This window comes from Schistosoma mansoni, chromosome 6, assembly GCF_000237925.1.
Source record: "Schistosoma mansoni strain Puerto Rico chromosome 6, complete genome".
Classification (NCBI taxonomy): Eukaryota; Metazoa; Platyhelminthes; class Trematoda; order Strigeidida; family Schistosomatidae; genus Schistosoma; species Schistosoma mansoni.
The window spans coordinates 5,302,972-5,325,658 of NC_031500.1; the positions used below are offsets into that span (position 1 = coordinate 5,302,972).

At 35.8% G+C, this 22,687-nt stretch overlaps 1 protein-coding gene across 1 annotated transcript; it reads right to left on the bottom strand.

Annotated features, from left to right (window-relative positions):
- Positions 1-162: 162 nt before the first annotated feature.
- Positions 163-22,138, bottom strand: Smp_087930 (putative atp-binding cassette, sub-family B, member 7,mitochondrial precursor (abc7)). Its single transcript, XM_018798040.1, has 11 exons — positions 22,112-22,138; positions 21,491-21,948; positions 18,840-19,074; positions 16,255-16,523; positions 12,155-12,331; positions 10,769-11,164; positions 7,718-7,864; positions 5,400-5,576; positions 3,188-3,331; positions 2,036-2,167; positions 163-701 (listed from the first exon to the last, which is right to left on the bottom strand). Exons 2-11 carry the CDS (start codon positions 21,749-21,751, stop codon positions 402-404), a joined length of 2,238 nt encoding a protein of 745 aa, XP_018653022.1. The 5' UTR covers positions 21,752-21,948; positions 22,112-22,138; the 3' UTR covers positions 163-401.
- Between the last annotated feature and the right edge of the window lie 549 nt (positions 22,139-22,687).

The following is a 22,687-nucleotide window of genomic DNA, read 5'->3' on the forward strand; positions in this document are numbered from 1 at the left end:
GATTTCATCTAAATCATCAACTTTTTATACTACAAATTAGATAATCAACTTGATGCTAGTTGGAAGTGACTAGACTGCAATTAATCCCATATTCATCAATTGTGATGATTTAATTGGCAGAAAAATCAAACTGTGTGTGTAACAAAATGTATTATAAAGTTTGTTTCTTTACAAAATTATCTTGTGATGTAAACAACCACGAAAACAAATTAAATACGTTAAGTAATTTGTTAACTATTCATCTAGCATAAACAGAAAACACAACATAAGATAAAAGAATTCTGCTCAAGTATAAAAAAGTCAGTAAAACAGATAGAAAATGATAAAACTGAAACTATCGAACAAGTGTAGACATTCATAATTCAAGAAAAGCTTAATCCATTATATTTATACGTAGTGCCTTAGGTGTTTGTTTGTTGACTGTCTGAACTGGATATTTTATGACAATCATTGTTGTTATTATTATCAAAATTAGTAGTACTAGTAATAGTAGTAGGTAAGATTCCACTTCGTTGTTGATTCCAAAGTTGTCGATAATATGAATCCGGTTGCGATAATAAACTAGAGTGCGTACCACGTTCAGATACATGACCATTTCGTAAGACTAAGATTTCATCAGCATCAATTATTGTGCTTAAACGGTGAGCGATTATAAGCGATGTAACGCCAGGTGTAACTTCCGCTAATCGTTGAAGAATAGTCTACATAATTTATTTATATTTTTTTAATAGAAAAACGAAAAAGAAGTATATATATAATGATTATTTAAATAGAATCAGTTTACTTGACTTTCACCTTCAGTGTCAGGGGTTCATAAACTGTTATCAGGAATGTTGTCAGCCAGTATCACTTAGGTATCGCACCGCACATACGATGTACCCCTGTGTACGATTAATTGGAACACGATGTTGTCGTAACTGAGATTTACCATGCAGTTTTATCTTGAAGAAATAGAACAGTTGATCGACTTACAACATAAACAGAGCCTCAGTATCAAGTTCTATAATCTTGGATCGTGTGTTTTGGTCTAAGTAAGTTAACCGCGCACTAGCAATAGGGAAAGTGATGAATCTTTAGATGTATTGTATTAGAGTGAACTCCAAATTCCTTCCTCGATCATTCAGGCCAAGACTCACATTAACTTAGAAGTGGTGAAAGTCTAGAAGATTGCTATTCCTTTCAGAGCACTAGCTGTATCTGACTAAGCTTCAGCTCATTTCAAGAATGAAATGCGGTTTTATGCACTTTCGATAACAAACGGTCAGCGTAGTTAATGAGAAAACCATCTAGGTATGTTTCCTACTGGACATATCTAAGGTGATGGCTTCCGTTATACCGAAAAAATTATGAGTTAGACTGGCTAATTACCAATTCGCCTCGTATGTATGAACATTGTCAAACACGTATATGGTTGAATTTGTTGACTTGATAACTGTCTTAGGTTTTACTCTCCTAAAAGTTTTACTTCAAGTTAATTTATTAGTGACAGTGATACCTGGAAAAGCCTATCATCATACTTAAAACTCTTAAAAGTAACTTGAATAAACTGAGAGCACATAAACATCTTTTCACTGTTTTCTGAAATGAACTTTTTTACACAATTCCTTATGAAGTACTTACTGAAGATCAATTTCCAGGAGAATAAATTTCATCTTTGAGTAAGGGACGATATGTAGGCTACCCAAATTGTACATAATAAGTGTACATAGGTATAATAAAAACTTTGCGAAACCATTTACTCTTCATGGTAAGTGAATAGAAAGTCAAGAAGTTTGCGTATTTTGATGACCAGTGAGCACTCGTACTGATGTAACATACAAGATTAATTTGTATATAACAAAAGTTAGGGCAACTCTGTGTAATCTGATCTACGTCTAGTGCCGTTACGAGATTTGTCCGTTTAGAAATAAAATCTGGTGTACAACGGCAATTCTCATTACCATGAGTTGGAAGTTATAAACAGTCAGTTAGCTTGAACCTTGATTATAATGAAAAATAAATTATTATCAACATAGAGAACATATAAAAAACATACATGTTCAGTGATTGAATCTAACGATGACGTTGCTTCGTCGTAAATCAAAATTGGAGCTTTCTTCAGTAGAGCTCTAGCAATCGCTATTCGTTGTTTTTCACCACCGCTCAATTTCAAACCACGTTCTCCGACCTGCGATTATGAAGAAAACCGAAACATGAAATTAAATATAAGTTTAATATGTATATTATAAATGAACAACTGATCAATTAATTAAATTATTCGAAGTGAATGTAAGTTATGTTCACCAGAGATTGATCTCACTAGAGGTATTACTAAAACCGTAGTAGTACTGGACAACTATTTTGTTCTAGTATGAAACTACTCAGTATTGATCATTAACAAACACATCAGAGATCGGGCCAAGCAACTTTAGGTCTTTAGAGGGACGCCCAATCGTTAAAGCTACAAATTAAAGCCAATCTTCAAAAGTTTTTTTCCAATATATAAGATAATCAGCTCTGTAGTGACTTACTTCAAGATGTTCCTATAGTTCTAATAAGAGCTCGTTATTGATAGAGTTCAGACATGTCAGGAGTGATAGTTGTTTTTGATGCCATTAGACGATTGTCATCCTAAATTGCGAACTGCTGGAACTCAAATCAAGGGTTCTAATGGTTCGGAGTTTGCAGAGATACCTGAAGGCCCTTGTGGGATGGTGGGTTCGCACTGCTGAAGAGCAACGTACAGAGAGAGAGATGTCCAATCTCTCATGTTTTTAATGATACCTCAACTGAAATTAAAAGTGTGATAAAATATAACCTAAAACCTAGTCTCTGTTGCACAATATATTATGATAAATGATCCCAATCAACGCTTAGTCGCATTTCTATGCAACCAACTTGCAAAAATCTGTTAACAAAAATATTTCATAACAAATAGAATTAATTCGTTACATAACTCAATCTGATCATCAAGATTAATGGTTTAATAATAAAATTTTATTTATATTTCGGACCGGATTTATGTCAACGATTGATATGAGGTACATAAGACCCAAAAGTGCATCCTTTCTTACCATCAGGAGTATATATATACAAGTATTCAGTAGTCCTATATTGTAGTGTTATGGTACTCTTAATAGATTGGTTTGGTTGTCTGGCTTCTAACTTCTAGCTGACATGGTTTAAAAACAGCAAATACTGCACTTACTTGTGTATCGTATCCATGTGGCATACGTTCAATTGCATTGGCTATATTCGATAAACGAGCGGCTTCGTAAACTTCCTCCGGAGTTGCTTTCAAGTTGCCGTATTGGAGATTATAAAATATAGTATTATGGAACAAAACCGTATCCTATGAAACAACAAGACGATGAACGTGGATACTGATGTATATATATATATATAAGTATAATTAGCAAAACTACATTTTGGTTTGATCAATGAAATTCGATTGAAGATAGCAGCCCTTGGGATGTTGCACAAAATATGAAACAGTGACGGAGAGCTGGTTGAATTTGGCTGATTTCGATGACGATATAATCGTGGATCATTTATAGAACAGTGAACTATTGCGGAATGTCATTTCGTGATTTTGGTCAACAAATTATGAGAAGAGGTACGGAAGACATGGATTCATTAGAATGTGTGAGACATAAATAACTTTTTTGTACATCATGGGAAAAAGGAACACTTACACTAAAACAAAATAATAAGTTAGTTAAGGAAATGTAAACATGTGAGATGGCGTTTATTAGAGCTTGAAGCCATTGAAGTAAATGTCTCCGTTGATCGTGAGGTTCTGTGACAGCGTCTGTTTTTAAAAGACATACCAAAGAAGTACATTAACCGTGTACACGCTCTCTTCTCGAACATTGCTGGTTGAGTCAGTGTATGGCGAACTGGGATCACAATTGGTTACTTCAAGTGATGTTCGTAAGTGTTGTCCACTTCTCCTCACTTTTACTTAACTTTGTCATAGAAATGCTTTTAGAAATATCACTTTCATCGTCTGAATTTTCAGGGATTGAACTTCTACCAGGAGATTTACTTGTTGACTTAGAATACGCAAATGATATAATTCTGCTCGGTGAAGATGCTGACAAAATGCAGTCTTCTGACCACATTGAACAACAATGCAGGCATGTTCGGGATGAGGTACTCTCCACCAAAATGTAAGATGTTACTTCAGGATTGGCTTGCATCACCACCTGAATTAGTGATAGGGAGTGAAGTAGTTGAACGCATCGACCGCCCCACTTATCTAGGGAGTCTCATCAGTAGTGGTGGTCTGGTGTCTATCGAAATCTAGACGCGGATACAAAAGGCTCGATTGGCTAATAACCTGCGTCATATGTGGTGTGGGCAAGATATCCGTCCGGCAACTAAAAGATTTTACCGAGTAGCAGTTCTCTCTGTTCTATTTTATAGGTGTAGAACATGGCCATTGAGAATAGAGGTTATTTCCAGGTTACAGGTATTCGATCATAGATGCCTTCGAAGCATTGCTCGTGTATTTTAGGACCACAGAGTAAGTTATTCCTGGGTTAGGAGTAGAGTATTAGGTAAAGATGACAAATCGGTTGATAGGCAACAAAATCTTCATCAACTGAGGTAGTTTGGACATACGTCACGTATGCCCAATCATCGCCTACCTCGACGGGAGTTGTTTTCTAGTGTAGGAGTAAGTTGGAAGAAAGTCAGGGACGGCTAAACCAAATCATGGCAAAACACATGAAGTCACAGACTATTAAAATGAGCCATGTTAATAGGTGTAGACTAGCCGGTTGGTATCCGCACGTGATTATAATAATTAATGGTTAGAGACTTAGAATAATATGCTTTAAGATTGTTTGCAATGGCGTAGGTGCATCTGTTCTTTGTCTTCCCCCGAGATTCTGAGATTTCAAATTCCCCATAACAATTTCTGCTTTTATTTCACTGATTTGTATTTTCTGATCGAATTGTATCTTTGATGCCTGTTTCCTATTACCACTGATACTGTCACTACCTCTACTATTCTGGGATTTGATCTGATAATTTCATCTCCCTGTGCTAATGGGGTATGGCAACTTGAACCGATGTATATACGTACCAGGTTCTACTTTGTGACTGACTGAGAAATTTACTTTTGCTCTTACTATAATTGGAATTTAATGGTCCTGCAGTGTTTAATGTGTCAGTTACCTAATGATATATTGTGACCATAAAAACTGAAGATAATTATATTAGACGTACATAAGTTTCGTTACTAGTCAGATAAGCAAAGTTTGCTGACAACAAACGATTAACTTGAATAACAATAGCTAAGCTTTTAACTATTCTTATAAAGTGTAATATCGGGTAGATCTAGTTAAATAACCTGAATATTTAAGCATACATTTGTTATTGGATATTAATCATTTGGAAATTCGTAGAATTACCTGTGGTATCACTGCTATTGCATGACGTAAACTTTCCAAATTCACTGACCGAACATCTTGACCACCAACTAGTACACTACCACCAGATACATCAAAAAATCGATAAACTAATCGAACAATTGTAGATTTTCCGGTACCACTCTCACCAACAATAGCTACACGTTGACCAGGTTCAACCTTAAAAGGAGAAACAATCAATTATGTGGTTTATGACACCAGAGATATATTGAAATTTGATCATAGATAAAAACAACAAGTGTATGTACTACCGAAATTCGTCGCATCACTTTAGAACACGGAGAAGTCATCAGGATGGATAGCAAAAATGAAAAACCCAGTGTTAATGGTATTAAAAATAGAGAATATGATCCGAAAAGCGCAAGTGAAATAAGGGAATAAAAATTATGAACGATGCAACCATATCGGAATATTGAAGGGCCAGTCAAGATAGTGATTTCTAGTTTATTTTCGTGGAAAAATTAAGACGTAATACCATCTAGAGTTTATATTATTAATAGCTATAATGTAGAGCTGATAACGATTAGAATTCGCAAGAGGAAGTATTCTATGCCATCATACTGGGAAAACGAGACGGTATGAAAACAAAATTACACAAAACACTTTCTCTCTGATGCCTTATCAAGATAATGAATTATGAGCTTATAAAAAAGATCATAAGCTATAAAAAGCTAAGGAAATTGTAAAAATCTCTGGTGAACCATTTTTGATTTTAGCGGTCTGTATACTCAGTAACTAATGAGGACAAAAAACCATTTCAAAGTCATTTCCGGAATTACTCATGTTCAGCAGTATATAACACTATTCCACTGTTAACATTAATGCTAAAACTTACAACGTATGTAAGGATGAATAATAAGTAAATCGCTGACCGATTTTGAGCCAAATCAGTTAAGGTCTCCGATGATTGATTACGTTTATCGGGAGAAAACCAATCAGATAGTGTATACTTGCCAACATGACTCAGACCAATGGTCAGTGACTTTATGGACTGAGACCATATCTTAATTTGGGTGCTCATGGATTTCTTCTAATCTACTCTTGCGACAGCGATAAACGACGTAAGGAGTTGTTGGGCGAACATAACGCTGATAAGACAAATAATATAGTTCAAGTTTGTTTGGGACCATTATAAGTAAACGGCATCTAAAAAATCAACAGTGAAATTAAACTATCAGTTAGAACTTAACAGCTATAAACTCTCTTCCAAACTATCCAGTCAGTTTGCACGATAGACTTTAAAAATGAATATCATCATCGAATCTTAATGATTTATGGAAACGATATCTAATTTATACATAGAGGTCATTAATAAGAAAATACTATCGGTTCAAATAAATCATGAATGAAAAGAAAAGTGAATTAGTTTAAAAATCACTTACTTGATGATGATTGATAACATAAACTAAACTAGAATGTCATTCACTAACATGAGACCTCAAGCTGTATAGTCATTTCTATTAAATGGTAACTCTAAAGTGTAAGAAAATTTTTGATAACTTATTTCAATTCATACCAACCCCTATTGAACTTTGTTGTACACCTTTAGTCTATCATTTTCATTGCACTACAAGGTCATATTTTTCGTTATGTACTCATATAACTGTACTATTACTATTTCGAACTATTTGAATATAAGGCTTTTTCGAGAATTCCTGACTTCTCTTTTATGAATTACTTACTTACGCCTGTTACCCCTCATGGAGGAGCATACGCTACCCACCACCACTCTCCATCCAAACCTGTTCTGGGCAACCTTTTCCAGTTGTTATTCATCTTATTCATATCTGCTTTTATTTCCCGGCGTAATGTGCTTTTTGGCCTTCCTCTTTTCCGCTTCCCTTCCGGATTCCAAGTTAGCGATTGCCTCATGATGCAGTTTGGTGATTTCCTTAATGTATGTCTGATCCACTTCCAACGTCTTTCCCTAATTTCCTCTTCGGCTGGAAGCTGGTTTGTTCTCTCTTATAAAACGCTGTTGCTGATAGTGTCCGGCCAGTGAATGTTGAGTATTTTGCGTAAACAACTGTTTACGAATACTTGTACCTTCTTGACGATGGATGTAGTAGTTCACCACGTTTCAGCTCCGTACAACTATGTGATATATCAGAGTAATACATTTTGAACTATCTAATCATAGGTATACTTGTTAAAGAACATTTAGATATGGAAACATATGTAATTAACTGGACAAATGGAAATTAACAGGAAACAAAGTTAATGAAGAAAATAATGTTGAAAACGATTTGAAACTCACTTATCTATTGAAACTAACACATTATTATAATAAGCTTGCTTACCTTAAAACTTAATCCATCATATAAGAATTTCCCAGGTTTTAATAAAGAATCTTTAGGGTCTTTGGAGTAATAAGTGAATTTCACATCACGAAATTCTACAGATGAATTAGAGCGATCAATGTGTATATTTGGTGCATTCGGTAAGGACTATAATTATACCATTCAATTTTAATGTGTTTGAAAGAACAATAGAGCAAGCAAATCAGTGAACACACAGAAAACAAGTGATAATTGTTTGATTTACAATAAAATGACATTAAACGAAAAACAACACTATATAAATTGAAATCAGTGCATAATAAGGTAAAGATAATGTGGTTAGACATCTGTGGTCAAATACTAGTAACTGACGAGTATCTTCTACTCTTGATGGCCACGTTTCGCAGCCGTAAAGTAGAACAGAACGAACTGCTGCATAGTATACTCGTCTCTTTATTGATAGACGGATATCTCGACTTTGCCATAGTTGACGTAAGTTGGCAAAAGCCAAACGAGCATTTCGAATCCGTGCTGAGATTTCGTCAGACACCAACCCATTAGGGCTGATCAGACTTCCAAGATAAGTGAAGTTGTCGACGCGTTCGACTACTTCACTCCCTATCCTTAGTTCAGGTGTTGACACAGGCCAGTCCTGGAGTAACAATTTACATTTGGATGGGGAGAAACGCATCCCAAACATCCTGGCATTATTACTGAGTTCCAACAGAAGACTCTGCATTTTGTCAGTGTCTTCACCAAACAGGACTATGTCATCTGCGTATTCTAAGTCGATAAGTGGACATCCTGGTAGGAGATCAATCTCTGAAAATTCAGTCGACGAGAGCGTTATTTCCAGCAGTAGGTCTATGATGAAATTGAACAGAAATGCAGGTAGTGGACAGCCTTGATGGACACCACTTGAGGTTGTAAAATCAGATGACAATTCGCCATAAGCTCTCACTCGACTGGTAGTGTTCGAGTAAAGAGCCTTCACGAGCTTTATGTACTTATGAGGTACATCTTTCAATGACAGACACTGCCACAGAGCCTCTCAGTCTACAGAGTCCAATGATGTTCTCAAGTCAAGAAAAACTATCATTGTCGGGCGCCGATAAGCATGCCTGTGTTCTAAAACCTGACGAATAGTGAATATGTGATCGATGCAGCCACGACCAGGTCTGAAGCCATCCTGATTTTCTCGTGGTTGTAGTTCACGAGTCTTAGTTAGGCGCCCGATAATTATTGAGGCTAGTATTTTAGATGCTATGCTAGTCAGACTAATCCCTCTATGGTTATTACAGGATGATTTTGACCTCTTCTTATATATTGGGAGAATAAGTGATTGTGACCAGTCAGATGGGATTACGTTCAATTCCCAACCTAATCGCAAAAATTGGACCACCATATTTAAAGACCTCTAGAGCCAATCCATCTGGACCAATTGCTCTTTTTTGTTTCAGATTAGCTATAGCCTCTTGATGTTGTTTAGGCAGACAATGAAATCTTCATGATTATATTAACCAGCTGAGAGGACACAGATCCACTAAAATGTTATTTCTTACTTGTGACTGACATTGTAGAAATAAGCATACTGAACATATTTCTAATAAGGAAATTTGTAGAGGCCTACTTAAGTAGTCTCTCCCATAACTATGCAAGGTTCAGAAACAAAACAGAACCGGAACAAAATTGTATCACACTTGATAGCGACCAGGTGGTAAAGATCACCTATATATTCAAGAAAGTGATTATATTACCTTTTTCCGAATTATTTTCAAGTTACTGACCATGTTGTGTCTGAGTTAATCTTGTACAGATAGTTAATATCGATGACAGGTCTAATAGTGTTGAATTGTGTAATATCTAAACACAAGGATTACTGGCTGACTGATACATTACATACATCATTCAGATTTTAAAGTTTAACACATGTTTAGATCCGTTTTTTAATGATAATTAAGAAAGATTTAATATAAATCAGAGTTGCTTCCTCACATATAACCTAACATTGTGATCATATCAAAACGGTTCCATGTCGAGAAAAATTAAATACAATTACGATTACATGGTGTGATATGGATGAATTATTTCGAATCTTATGAATATAATTCTTTTATTATTGACAATATTAAACACTCCTTTATATACACCGAAAAATTGAAGTAGTCAGTAGCATTCCCAGTGTTCAATAACTGTGTTGTACCCAATACTTTCGATTATTTTTTCCGCTAGTATAGTGAGTGTTGTATAGTGTTATTTTCATTAAAGCTTTCAATACAAGATCTAACTTTTACTGCATTTATGTTTTCCATATGACAAGTTAAACTGCATTAAACATGCTCATGGTAGATAATTGTGAGTAGCTCTAGACGATGGAAATGAAATCTTTGATGAAATTTACATTCAAATATGCAGATGTATCTACTGAATCAATAGGAAAATAACCGCAATTACTGGGCACAACACATTTAGTGAACATTGAAAACGTTGTGGATAACCTTAGCTTATTAGGATATAAATTACCATATAATGATGTGAGACAGCTTTGAAAAGATTTTTCTTGATTTTGAAAGTAATTTTCACTATGAAATGAGATCAGGTCGAGAACCATTGAAGATCAAGGAAAATCGAGAAGCTGTTTGATCCATGGACTTCAGAACTCCTCTGTGACACGTGACTTAGGATTGTGCACGTGATTGGATTAATAATTTTTAGATCATGTGGAGAGTATGATATCGATAAGATATTATCGAATTATTATTCAATAGCCTGTTTTTTTAACTTCAATCAAATAGTATGACAGCATGATCCTTACCTAGTAGTATCACAATTAGCAAAAACTATTTTACTCTCACATGTCACTAGTTATCATTAGAACTCCAAGAAATCCATGTTAAGAGGTTATTTCCTATTGAGTATATGAACACTAGTAGGTTAAGAGGGCTAAACAGAGGTGTGTGTATTTTGAAGGTGACTTCCATCACGAAACAATATTAAGTCGAAAAACTAGTGAAAATTACGATCAAAAATTTTAACCAAATTACTTTTTAAAGAGTACACACGCTAACTTACACGAACTGTTGGAACAAGTTCCAATAGTCCAAACATAGTTGACATATCAATTAAAGATTGCCGTACTTCCCGATATACCGTACCCAAAAAATTCAATGGTATCGATAGTTGGAATAATAAACCGTTTACGAGAACAAGATCTCCCACAGTCAAAGATTTAGCTAAACTACTTATCCCAGTGGCTTCAAGAACGTGAGCAGCTGTTGTTGGATCAGTTAGACCGGAAGCAACTTGATTTGCAACTGTTATCATTGTAGCAGCTAAACCAACAGAGAATATAGCAGCCTGACCGAAGTTAAGTACAGCTAGGCTAGTTGTTGTTCTAACACTGGCCTCTTCGTATTGGGCTTGAAGTTTGTCATAAAGTTCTGCTTCACGCTCTTCGTTGTTGAAGTACTACATAAATAAGAAAGCGATTTTCAAAAATAACGAGAAGTTAATAGGTTGTTAATCAACCATAACAGGATTATAAAAAATAGAACGAAAATTGTAAAAGGGGCTTATCGAAGCTTTAATGTTTTTCACTGGAGTAAATAATCATCAACTCACCGCATTAGTAACCTTCACATCTGCTGTAGTTATTAAGGTACAATAAAAAAGCAATTTACGGTTGATCCAAAAACTACTGCACTTTATATCAAATATGGATCACTGCAAAGTAAGGTAATTTAACTTTTGATCGTGAACAAGGTGATTATGAGTGTTATCATAAATGTGTGGGTGATTATTACAGTTCGTTTGCACTCGAGATCACATTTCTCACGACCCCAAGTTAAACTGAGTTAAATTTAACTTGTGGACCAGAGTGCACTGCTTAATCAGTACATCATAGCACTGAACAATAAGAAATAGAAAATAATAACGAAAAATAAGTGACAGTAAATTATTAGAGACAGATAAAGAGAAAAAGTGGAACTTTGAAGATTATTTCGAGTATATTTAGACTTTTGCCATTCCCATATTTCTCTAATTGTAAGCTCTTATCCAACTCTCAGTATATCTTGTACTATTCATAAATTAAAGTTAATTAATGTACGTGTTATTCAGCTTTATATTACGAATGACTTAGCTACGTGTAGATTGTGCTTTTATGTTTATGGTGCGTTTTGGTATTGTAATTCATGTATATTATCATGTGAGTCTGAGTTAGATATAAACAGAGTAAATAGGCTGGCGTTTTTCCTGTTTTTATTGGGGAGGCTAGGGACAGAAACATGTTTCGTGGGTCAATCAGGGTTAGCTCATTCGTAGACACTGGGATGATTGAGGTAAGAGAAGTCAACAAATTAATGATTCCATTAAATAACCTTATAGAGATCGACTTCCGACCATAAATGATATCCATCTACTATGTATTTAAAAAAAACAATACATTGTTACTCTTACTTTTACAGTTTCATAATTAATAAGTGAGTCAGTAGCTTGACTTGCAGCTCGTCCATCTGCTTTATTCATTTGAACACGAAATTGAGTACGCCAACGAGTAACAGCAAATGTGAATGCTGTATAAGCAGCTATACAACTAAGTGCAATTGTACTGGCTGCTACTCCATATTTATAATACTAAACAAGAAAACAACATTAAAAAGCTGAAATTAGGATGAAATATTCAGATATAATTTGTGAAAACTCGTATTTTGTTATTTCGTATATCAGAATAAATAAAAAGTATAAGAGATATTTACCTTTATATAAGATAGTAAGAGGAAAATATGAAACGTGAAAAAAGACCTAATTAAAAGGCACACTTTGTACCTAAATATATAACGAAATTTTCAAACATCTATTTATACACTGCTAGTTAACAAGTAACTGAACAGTAGTTAGCGGTACCATTCTGTCCACTGTTGAATGACATGTATTATTAAGTTAAAGATACACTTGGTAATCCAACTTCTAAAGAATTTATATTTGATTGTTAATCTTATTTTGGCTTTCCTGCCGGTTAAAAATATATCCTTTCTTGACTTTTCTCGTTTAATACTGATAACTTGTGAATCCTTTCATTCTTCATTACTTTTGTCGGTGGCTGGGACCAGTGCATTACGCACCCCTAGTTACCGCTTAACCCAATGTAAAATGCTTGCTAAGATAAGTGCAGGTTAGAAAAAGACTGCAGGCGACATAGTATCAGTTCATGGAGCTATTGAGAGAGGTCGCGAGTTACTGGTTAAGGTTATACAATAACTGTAACGTATAACTGGAGATTTTAGGTGAGGTTCGTCTAAACAGTGAGTTCAATATCATCACCCACTTTTTTCCTTCTCTGACATTATTCGTTCCTTTTGAACCATAATTTTTTGTCTTTAGCTTTTCATTGGAGCTGATTTGATTATATAACGATTGTCTGTCGTGGTGTAACAAACAACTCATTGCTTGGAAAGTTTGTATGAAGACTAAGAAATCTGGTGGTCGGAGCGTACTAACGAGTTAGGAGCAGCGACTGCATCTGTTAACCGCCAAAAGCTCTTTCGATTTGTCTGAGCCAGTGGCAGCAAGAAGTCTGGTGTGAGTAGAACAATCTGTGAAGCTGATAGGACGCTAATAAATAACATCTACAAACGCCTTAAAAAATGGACAGAGTTTTTAGAGGAACAGTTCAGTAGGTCTAATATCCCGGCAACATTGATCAGACTGTCCCATCTTCCATGGTCGGCAACCAAGGATCCACTCGACGAGGTGGAAGTCCGTAAGAAACTCCGACTCCTGACGCACCACAAATTTTTGGGGTTAGATAGCTTAACCCTGGCCTTTTTTAAGTATGGTGGCGAGCTTCTGGCTAGGGAACGGACAGTCTTTTGCAAATGTTTGTCAACTAGTGTTTCAATACCCTGAAATGAGTCGATAGCCACCTTCGATTTATTGGACAGGACTGTTCTCTGGGATTGTTATTTGAAAACCGGTACGCCTGAGAAGATTACTAACATCTTGAAAACCCTAAATGCAAACACCTCAGGGGAAGTGAGGGTATACAACCACCTTTCTTTATTGCTCCATCCAAGCAGTGGGGTTAGGTAGGGTTGTCTAATCCCACTATTCCTCTTCAACTTTCCCATCGACAATGTTCTGGAAACAGCAATGATAGATGTAGGTAATGGTGGTGTGGATCTGTTACCAGGAGAAACTTTTCAACCTTGAGTATGCGGATGATATTGTCTTACTGTGCAATGATATCCAAGCCATGCGATCCGCATTTTATCAGTTGGCAGTCAGTGTCCGTAGATGAGGCATGTTCTTTGCACCTTCCAAGTGCAAAGCACTTTTACAAGACTGGCAGGGCCCTAAACATGCACTCACTCTGGCTAGTAAGCAAACAAAAGTAGTCCAGAATTTCGCGTATCGGGGTAGCTACATAAGTGCTGGTGGTGGCGTGAGATCAATTCGCGTACAGTGAAAACCAGAGTGGCTTATGCCAATCTGAGCCATCTTTGGAGCCTTCGTAATGTTGGTCTGGCTGTAAAAGGTCGGATTTACAACGCATTAGTGAGAGCAGTCCTGCTCTAAGCATGTGAAGCATAACCTCTTCGAGTCGGGGAATTTGAGCGACTGTCCGTGCCAGATCATCGTTGTCTCTGAAGGATTGTTGACATTCAGTAAAAACACTATGTTAGTAATGCATAGGTTCGGCACAGCTACTATAATTCGATTGCTGTCACTATCTTGAAACATCGACTTCGGTGGCTTGAACATGTTCTACGAATGCCACACCAGAGAATTCCACATCGTGCATTATTTGCCGACGCTGGGACTGGTTGGAAAAAGCAGAGGTGATCAGCTTATAACATGGTAGTGTGGTATGGAGGAAAGCTGTACAAGACTGGTATCTGTCGGTCCTTAACGACTCCCAAGTTGAGGTCCTAGAGATAGCGCAACACAGTGACTAGAGACATTATCAGACATGGCTCAGAATCAAAGCCAGTGACGGTCCTGTTGTAATTTTTTTTTCACTTTTTTCATAAGTGAACTTTAACTGAAAGGATTCTTTCTGGTTGTATTTTTCTTAACTGAACTACTTCTACTATTTGTTTTTACCCATCCACTCATTTTTATTCACCCATTGTTTCTTAAAGCTTATTATACTCACCTTCCTTTCCCTATCCCTTTACAATCTCACTTTTTTATTGTGTGGTGCAAATATATCTTTGTGTTCCTTTGTAACAATATTTATGTATTTTAATAATAATAATAATAATAATAATAATAATAATAATAAAAGTTGCGTTGGCTTTCAATGACAAACATGAGATTTCCAATGACAAGTCACTATTTTTCATGAATTTATATTTTCTACTAAGCCAAGGATTTGAGAAAATCGCTTCGGTATTTTTTTAAAACCAATCTACCATCAAAGATATCAAGTAATGATGCACCAGATTCTATGACTGAAAATTACATGATATTATAACACTAATCTTGAAATGCACAAAAAAAATTAATAACACTCTCCAGTCAAATACCTATATCTTACTGTTTTTAATAATCTATATTTTACTATATAAGTAAAGCGAAAGTGAAAGTCTTCGAACTACTTACAAATAGTCATGTAGTCTTTTGTTATCTCATTTTTCCATCATAAGATGTTACCAAAATATGAATCCTATCTAACTTAAGGGCTGATATATTGGCTTGAAAGATTTGTTTCAATAAATTATCCTAATTTTTAGATTATTCAGTAAAGGGAAAGACGAGTGAACAAATTTATCAGGCACTTGTTAGGCACCAAGTACAGATTTACTTACTTTACGTCAAGCTCTACTCTAAATGTGTGGGGGCTAATGATACTATGTGATTGTTTGGACCAAGGTAATTGGTGTATGATTCAAACCCGTGACTTGGTGACTGAAATTTGAATGCTTCAAACATTGAGTCATCGCTATACACTTAAAAGTGATAAAAGTCTCAATAATTTACAAACAAATAGCGTGAGCTTAAATGTTAATTTTGTACAATGCGCAAAAAGTAAAACATTAAACCACATAATTGTTAAAAGCCAATCAAAAATTAGTTTTGTTTACCCATATAATCGATAAAGCTGAAAATACAGTTTTTCGTAGTCAAAGGTTACACAACTAGTCATTTAATACAATAAAAATAGTAAAATTAATCGAAAAGGTTTAACAAATGCAACACCGAAATATTTTACAAAATATGAAGCCAATGATGGGGAGTTTTTAAAGGTGACATGTCTTACATCAACTCGGCGCTCAAATACTGTGAAACTATTCGCTCTAATTTAGACGAAAGTTCTCATATAAACTTGCAAAGAATTCACAATTCCAAAGATAAGCTTTAAGTCATGAATGTAATGATCATTAATTACAGCTCATTCTGGATTTCACAAAAACCACTAAGAGTAAACAGCAAGAATCTTAGTAAAAAACATTATTTTGTTGTTCATTCATTGAGACGTACGAACTTTTCTATAATGGAAGCATAGAAAATATTCACATTTATAAATAAAATCGAGAAGTAAGATACAATCTTACCAAAATACCCGTTACGACAGCAACTTCGAATGTGGTGGGAAATAAATTGAAAACCATAGCAGTCAATATAAAATTTATTCCCCTAGCACCACGATCAATCGCTTTACCTAATGCGCCAGTTCTTCTTCCAAGATGATAACTTAAATCAAGATTGTGCATATGTCGAAATACTTGAACTCCGACTTCTCGAATTGAAGAGAGAGCAGCTTTAGCGAAAACTGCAGTACGTAATTCATTCAAACCAGAAGCAGTAGCTCTAAACAAACCATCTGTTAACAAAACGGAAGATAGGTTGAAAGGATTATAAATAGGAATAAAAAGGGAGTACTAGAAAGAGTTGTAAATAATAACGAATTTATAATCTGGGATAAATTATCTTTAAGTAATCGATGTAACTACAAATATTTTGTACTAAGTTCCGAAAAAGACTTTTTACTAAACAGATAGTGGCACCATAATGAGAAGCTAAACTGACACGAATGAGAAAGCATTCCAACCTGTGCTACCATAGTTGAAAATCGTGAACGTTTCTTTACCACAAAGTTGTCGTTACAATTATTTACCGTAAATAAATTTGAGTGAACTGACCAGTCAGTCAGCTACAACGTAGGACCAGGCACATTTGTGCATCGGTCCAAGTTGCCATACCTCGTTAGCACAACAAGATGAACTGATCAGTCGGTGTTATATAAAACGTTGAAGAGTAATAAAATACACTAGTTATATAGAATAAATAAGAGCTACGTCACCACAAATGCTTTTAATTCGGAAATATGTATCACTCTACGTCGCCCTTATTTTCAGTATTACAAGTAAGTCACATAAGATATGAAGCGACCAGACAAACAAGTGATGGGATTCGCAGCTACAAGTTGTTTTTGAATAAAGATCAAAGTATTTCCAGAAAATTATTTCGTAACTAAAAGTAATGAGTAGATCTAGGCAACTACAATCTATTAAGGGTGACAGGGGACAATGAAGCAGATACATCCGTTCTCTGTCTATTTTCATAACCTTGCCTTTAATATGAACTGATACTCCTTATTTTGCGCATTCGTTCCTTGTTTTTAACTGTATTTCTTATTTCCAGTATTTTTTTCATTATCAATGGCATCAATGCCAATTCTGTTACAATTGTATTCACCTTAATTCTATCTTGCTATGCTGCTGTGGTGTGACAAAATGGGCCGCTGGAGATTTGGGCTGTGTTACATTTCCCATAGATCGTTAATGTCAAAGACTCTTTAATATCCCAAATCAATATCAAATATGGGCTTACTTACAGTATCCACGAAAGTAAATGCTTTCTATAACTAAAGTTTACAAACATATCCTTAATCTCATTGCACTTAACAAAAAAGGGGTTCACATTACAAATTGACTATAGATAGTTGTATGTAACTACATCTCGTTCTGCTCTAATGGTAAGCCAACTTGGCCAAACAGAAATTTGTCCCAGGCTCTGCATCGATTATGAATACCGTTCGGGTCATTACAACGTGAAACAATAAATAAAAGAGTACAAGAAATTTCATTCACCTACTTAGACTGTATATAAGACCAGAAAATCAAATAACTAAACGCGCAACTCTAGTCATATTGGTCACTTCGTTTTCATTCAAATAATCAATTCCAGACACATAATTGCGCATCTTACACACATTAATTATACGATAGCATTAATTTTGTAAACTTTAAATTCTGTACACTTGCATACCATTCCATATTCAATGAGTTTCATTTCATACCATCGCATTGTCTGTTCGGGTTTTTCGATTACTAATGACATGAATAAAATCCAAGTACTCGTAATACTCTCGTTCTCACCGTATCAATGCAGTCATGATTATTGTCAAAGATGAAGTGTGATTAAGGATCAGAATTCATAATAAAAATAGCACACAACATGAGATGCCAATGACGGGATATAACAATACTGTCGACCACATAAAGCGAGACAAATAATACCAAAAGTAGGGAGGGCAAATAATAAAATTTTCAACATCTAGATTCGTGACAACGAAACTGTATCAAAGCCTGCTAAATAGATAGAAAATGGCCGAAGTATTTTTATTTATTGTCTCCAGCATATTGTCCTGAATTAAATTAGGTTTATGTTTGATACATAGTAGCTATGGCTCAAAAAATGAGCGAATCTTTTTAAAACAAGCACACTGATAAGGATAGTAGTAAAGCCAACTAGAGCAGAAACTGTTTGAACATTATTATCGTGGAAGCATGAACATGCTTTTTAAGCAACTTGACTTAGAGTAATGCTATGAGAACTTTAATGCTAGACTTGTACTGATAAAAATTACTGTTAGTAAATAATGTACTAGTTCCTGGTAGAATCCAAGGCTATGTTAATGACAATAATTTTGCAGACTTCAGAAAATATGCGTAAAAAATTTGGGAAGGTGGTGACTTTTATTCAAACCAAGCGTATTTGTTGTTAGACATACCTATTATCGAGTATACATACGATACAATTACCTGCACTTCCTGTTTCTTACAAAAGATATGTTGGTTAAGCATACGGTTTGAAATTTATACTCTTACCAATAAACACGAAATAAATTTCTTACACGAAATTAAAATGGTTGTAGCTGCCACGCTAGGACTTGTATCACCTAATAACAATGGAGTTTCTCCTGACAAACAGTCCACTGCAATTTTGAAAACAAATGGAACTAAAACATTAACACATTTGGAAGATAATAACAACAACATTGCCGCGACTACACGCAAACGGATTTCTGGCCTATCCTTTGGCCAAACATATTTTAGAAGTCGTCTAATAATAGTCCAGTCGGATAAAATCTAAATGAAATTAAAATGCAGACAAATAAATTTGAGTTAATTATAAGAACAAAAGGCTGAAACTCGATAAGGCCCACTTCAGAAAAAACGACAGAACTAAATAGAACTTACGTAGTAACTGATAGCTAGTCCGTATTTTGATCAAATTAACGGCTGATATTTCATCAAATAAGTTAATTGGAATGTAAAGTAGTGTAGTACATTTCACTTTAGGATGTCTTGTAACACAAAGCAATGTTCTGGACTCAAAATTTCAAAATATGAGATAGCCTACAAGCTTACATGACATTCTGGTTCACATCACACAATATCACAAAAGGAAAAAGGGATTAATGAAGATGGAGACAATGAATGAATGGGCAGTGGATAAGTAGGACGTCTGACTGAACATAAAAACTGAGTGAATCTTTACTGAGATTTTTGTGAGGTATATCTCCTGAAATTATTACACACTGAACTCAAAAACTTTGTGGATGACAGTTAATAAGTTTGCACGGTTCCAGAATACACAGATGACAAAATTAAATTATGTTAATCCGGGTTTCGATATGAAACCGAGCGGCTAAAAGTCAAGTATTTTAAGTTATCACCCTTTTCTATTGGAAGATATGTTTATCTTTAAGACACAGTCACGTCTACTAGTACAACGACCTAACGCACTAAGTCAGTCAGTCAGTCAGCTACAACGTAGGACCAGGCACACATATGCATCGGTTCAAGTTGCCTTACCTCATCAGCACAAGATGAACACGAAATTCATAGAAGTAGTTAATTTAATGGTGGTAATATATAAAAGAAAGATTGTATATAAGGATATAGTACAGGAAGAAAGACAATTTTAATCTCAAGGTTTAAGGGAAGATAAAGAGTGTATACACCTACTCCATTGTGATCGATTCTAAGCCGTCACCTAGAGTCTCCAATCATTCGTTACGATAGTCACGCGGACCCCAACCAAGTAGTCTGCATCTACCAGCATCGCTCAGACTAGAAGTAAGTGACTTCAAGCTCTGATGTCACGTTTTGGTTTGGCCGCCACCAACTCTCTTCCACCCATCCCCAATACTAGTCAGCATAGCAAGTCTTGGAAATCGGTGTTTAGGCTTACGTAACACGTGGCCCAACCATCTCAGTCGACGAAGATTCATGACCTCATCAGCTGATTTACTATCATTCCCTAATACCCTACATCTAACCTCACTATTACTTACCCGGTGATCCCAGCAGATGCGAGCAATATTTCTAAGACATCTGTGGTCGAATACTAGTAACTTACGAGTATCCTCTACTAACCCATTAGGGATGATCAGACTTCCAAGATAAGTGAAGTTGTCGACGCGTTCGACTACTTCACTCCCTATCCTTAGTTCAGGTGTTGACACAGGCCAGTCCTGGAGTAACAATTTACATTTAGAGAGGAAGAAACGCATCCCAAACATCCTGGCATTGTTACTCTGTGCTACCAAAAAACCCTGTATTTTATCAGCGTCTTCACCAAACAGGACTATGTCATCTGCGTATTCTAAGTCGATAAGTGGACATCCTGGTAGGAGATCAATCTCTGAAAATTCAGTCGACGAGAGCGTTATTTCCAGCAGTAGGTCTATGATGAAATTGAACAGAAATGCAGGTAGTGGACAGCCTTGATGGACACCACTTGAGGTTGTAAAATCAGATGACAATTCGCCATAAGCTCTCACTCGACTGGTAGTGTTCGAGTAAAGAGCCTTCACGAGCTTTATGTACTTATGAGGTACATCTTTCAATGACAGACACTGCCACAGAGCCTCTCAGTCTACAGAGTCCAATGATGTTCTCAAGTCAAGAAAAACTATCATTGTCGGGCGCCGATAAGCATGCCTGTGTTCTAAAACCTGACGAATAGTGAATATGTGATCGATGCAGCCACGACCAGGTCTGAAGCCATCCTGATTTTCTCGTGGTTGTAGTTCACGAGTCTTAGTTAGGCGCCCGATAATTAGGAGAGGAAACGATATTTGGTTGCTAACAGACCTAATGCAGTAGATGAGAATTGACTCAGCAGTTAGGTCAAATGATTTGCTCTCTACACAATGGGTATAGTACATATTTATGAACAACGCGGCCAGAATACTTAATAGACATTATAATATTCTACAATTTGTTACTGTGCTTCTATAGTTTTGAACGATTTACACAAATGTGACTGACCTGTCAAATACCAATGAAACAAACTGACTTCAAAAATGAAACTAGACAAGGACAATTCATGAATGTAGACTAAAAATACTTTTATAGCAATCTCATAAACGTAACCATTGTTCATAAAAGTTATACTAACGAAGTTTTTCTAAGTAATGATGAAGCAGATATACAAGGCTTCCGATTACATATGAAAGCAACACAAAGTTGGTGGGAATTTCATGTTTTAACTTACTGCTTTTTGTTCCAAAGCTGGATTTGATACATTATCTAAAGAACCATGAGAGTGCTGCAATCTCAAATTTAAAACTCCAGTTGGGCGGAAATGAAGTAAACCATTAGGCCTGGAATGGATTTTTTGCCTTCCATTTACATAATGAAATTTACTGGAAAGCACTCCATATACTGACTTACTGGCTAAAAGTTGGGAGAATGAAGTACTTCTGAATATACATTTATGAGTAGTAGCCAGTATTTTTGGAGTTCCGCTGATCATTACAAATCAGAAAAAGAAATAATATCCATATGAAAATGCCATGTGACAATCATTTCACAAAGCCATCCAGCTACGTGGTGTTTAGACTTAAGAAGTCCTCACGCAGGCTAAAATTGTAACGTTCAGCCTTTGGTAGGTTCGCGTCTAGCCTGAAGATACCTTGTGTGCTGGGGGAATGTTAAGAGCAGTAAGATTATCTGGAAAGAAACAAGAGAAAAAGTGAGCCGACGACTCATTAAACACATAGAATGGATTTACGTTAAAAACGAAAGCAAATGAAAACGCTCATAAATGACACGAGCGTGAGATTTAGACAATCTGATAATCGAAACTAGAAGTTGATAGCGTAAGGTTCCGTACGCGCTAGTCGCCTGCGTCCTTGAGTGTAAGAATACTTAGAGTTTGCGCTAGTGAGATGTGCGCTCTCCACTGTCCAATATACCTGGTATTAACCGATTGGTTTGATTAATTGGTAATCCAGAAGATCGGATCGAAAGAGTTAGTAGAGAAGCAGAAACAATAATAAGAGAGGAATTAGTTAGTGATTTGCCGTAATGATAACCGTGATAATTTATGAGATATGGATAAGAAACAGTCGGTCCAATAGGGGAATGGTGGTTCATGAGTGATTTCCTGTTTTTCAAGTCCCCTCTGAAAGCTATCCACTAATTTAAGTGGTTAAGGACGGAATAGAGGAAGCTTTCGCTTAATGGGCTTCTGTATCTAGTAGCAGTGGATCATCTGTGCTCCATGTAAGAACCTACTTATATTGACGATAAAAGAGGAAACAATTGGTAAAACGTAATGAGATATCGTCTTTAGTGCTTAAGGACATGTCAAGTTTTCTCCAAAGGGAGTACTGGGAAGTCTCTTGAACTAGCTCAACTGGCAGCGAATTCCAGCATTTGACCACTCGTAAGGAGTAGAGGGTGTGTC

Excerpts from the sequence above, each read along its gene's own strand:
- Smp_087930 (XM_018798040.1), bottom strand. The coding sequence starts at position 21,751 with ATGATCAGCGGAACTCCAAAAATACTGGCTACTACTCATAAATGTATA. Across the intron at positions 19,075-21,490 it reads CAGCTTTGGAACAAAAAGCA|ATTTTATCCGACTGGACTAT; the intron begins GTAAGTTAAAAC and ends AATTTCATTTAG. Across the intron at positions 7,865-10,768 it reads AACTTGTTCCAACAGTTCGT|TCCTTACCGAATGCACCAAA; the intron begins GTAAGTTAGCGT and ends GTATAATTATAG.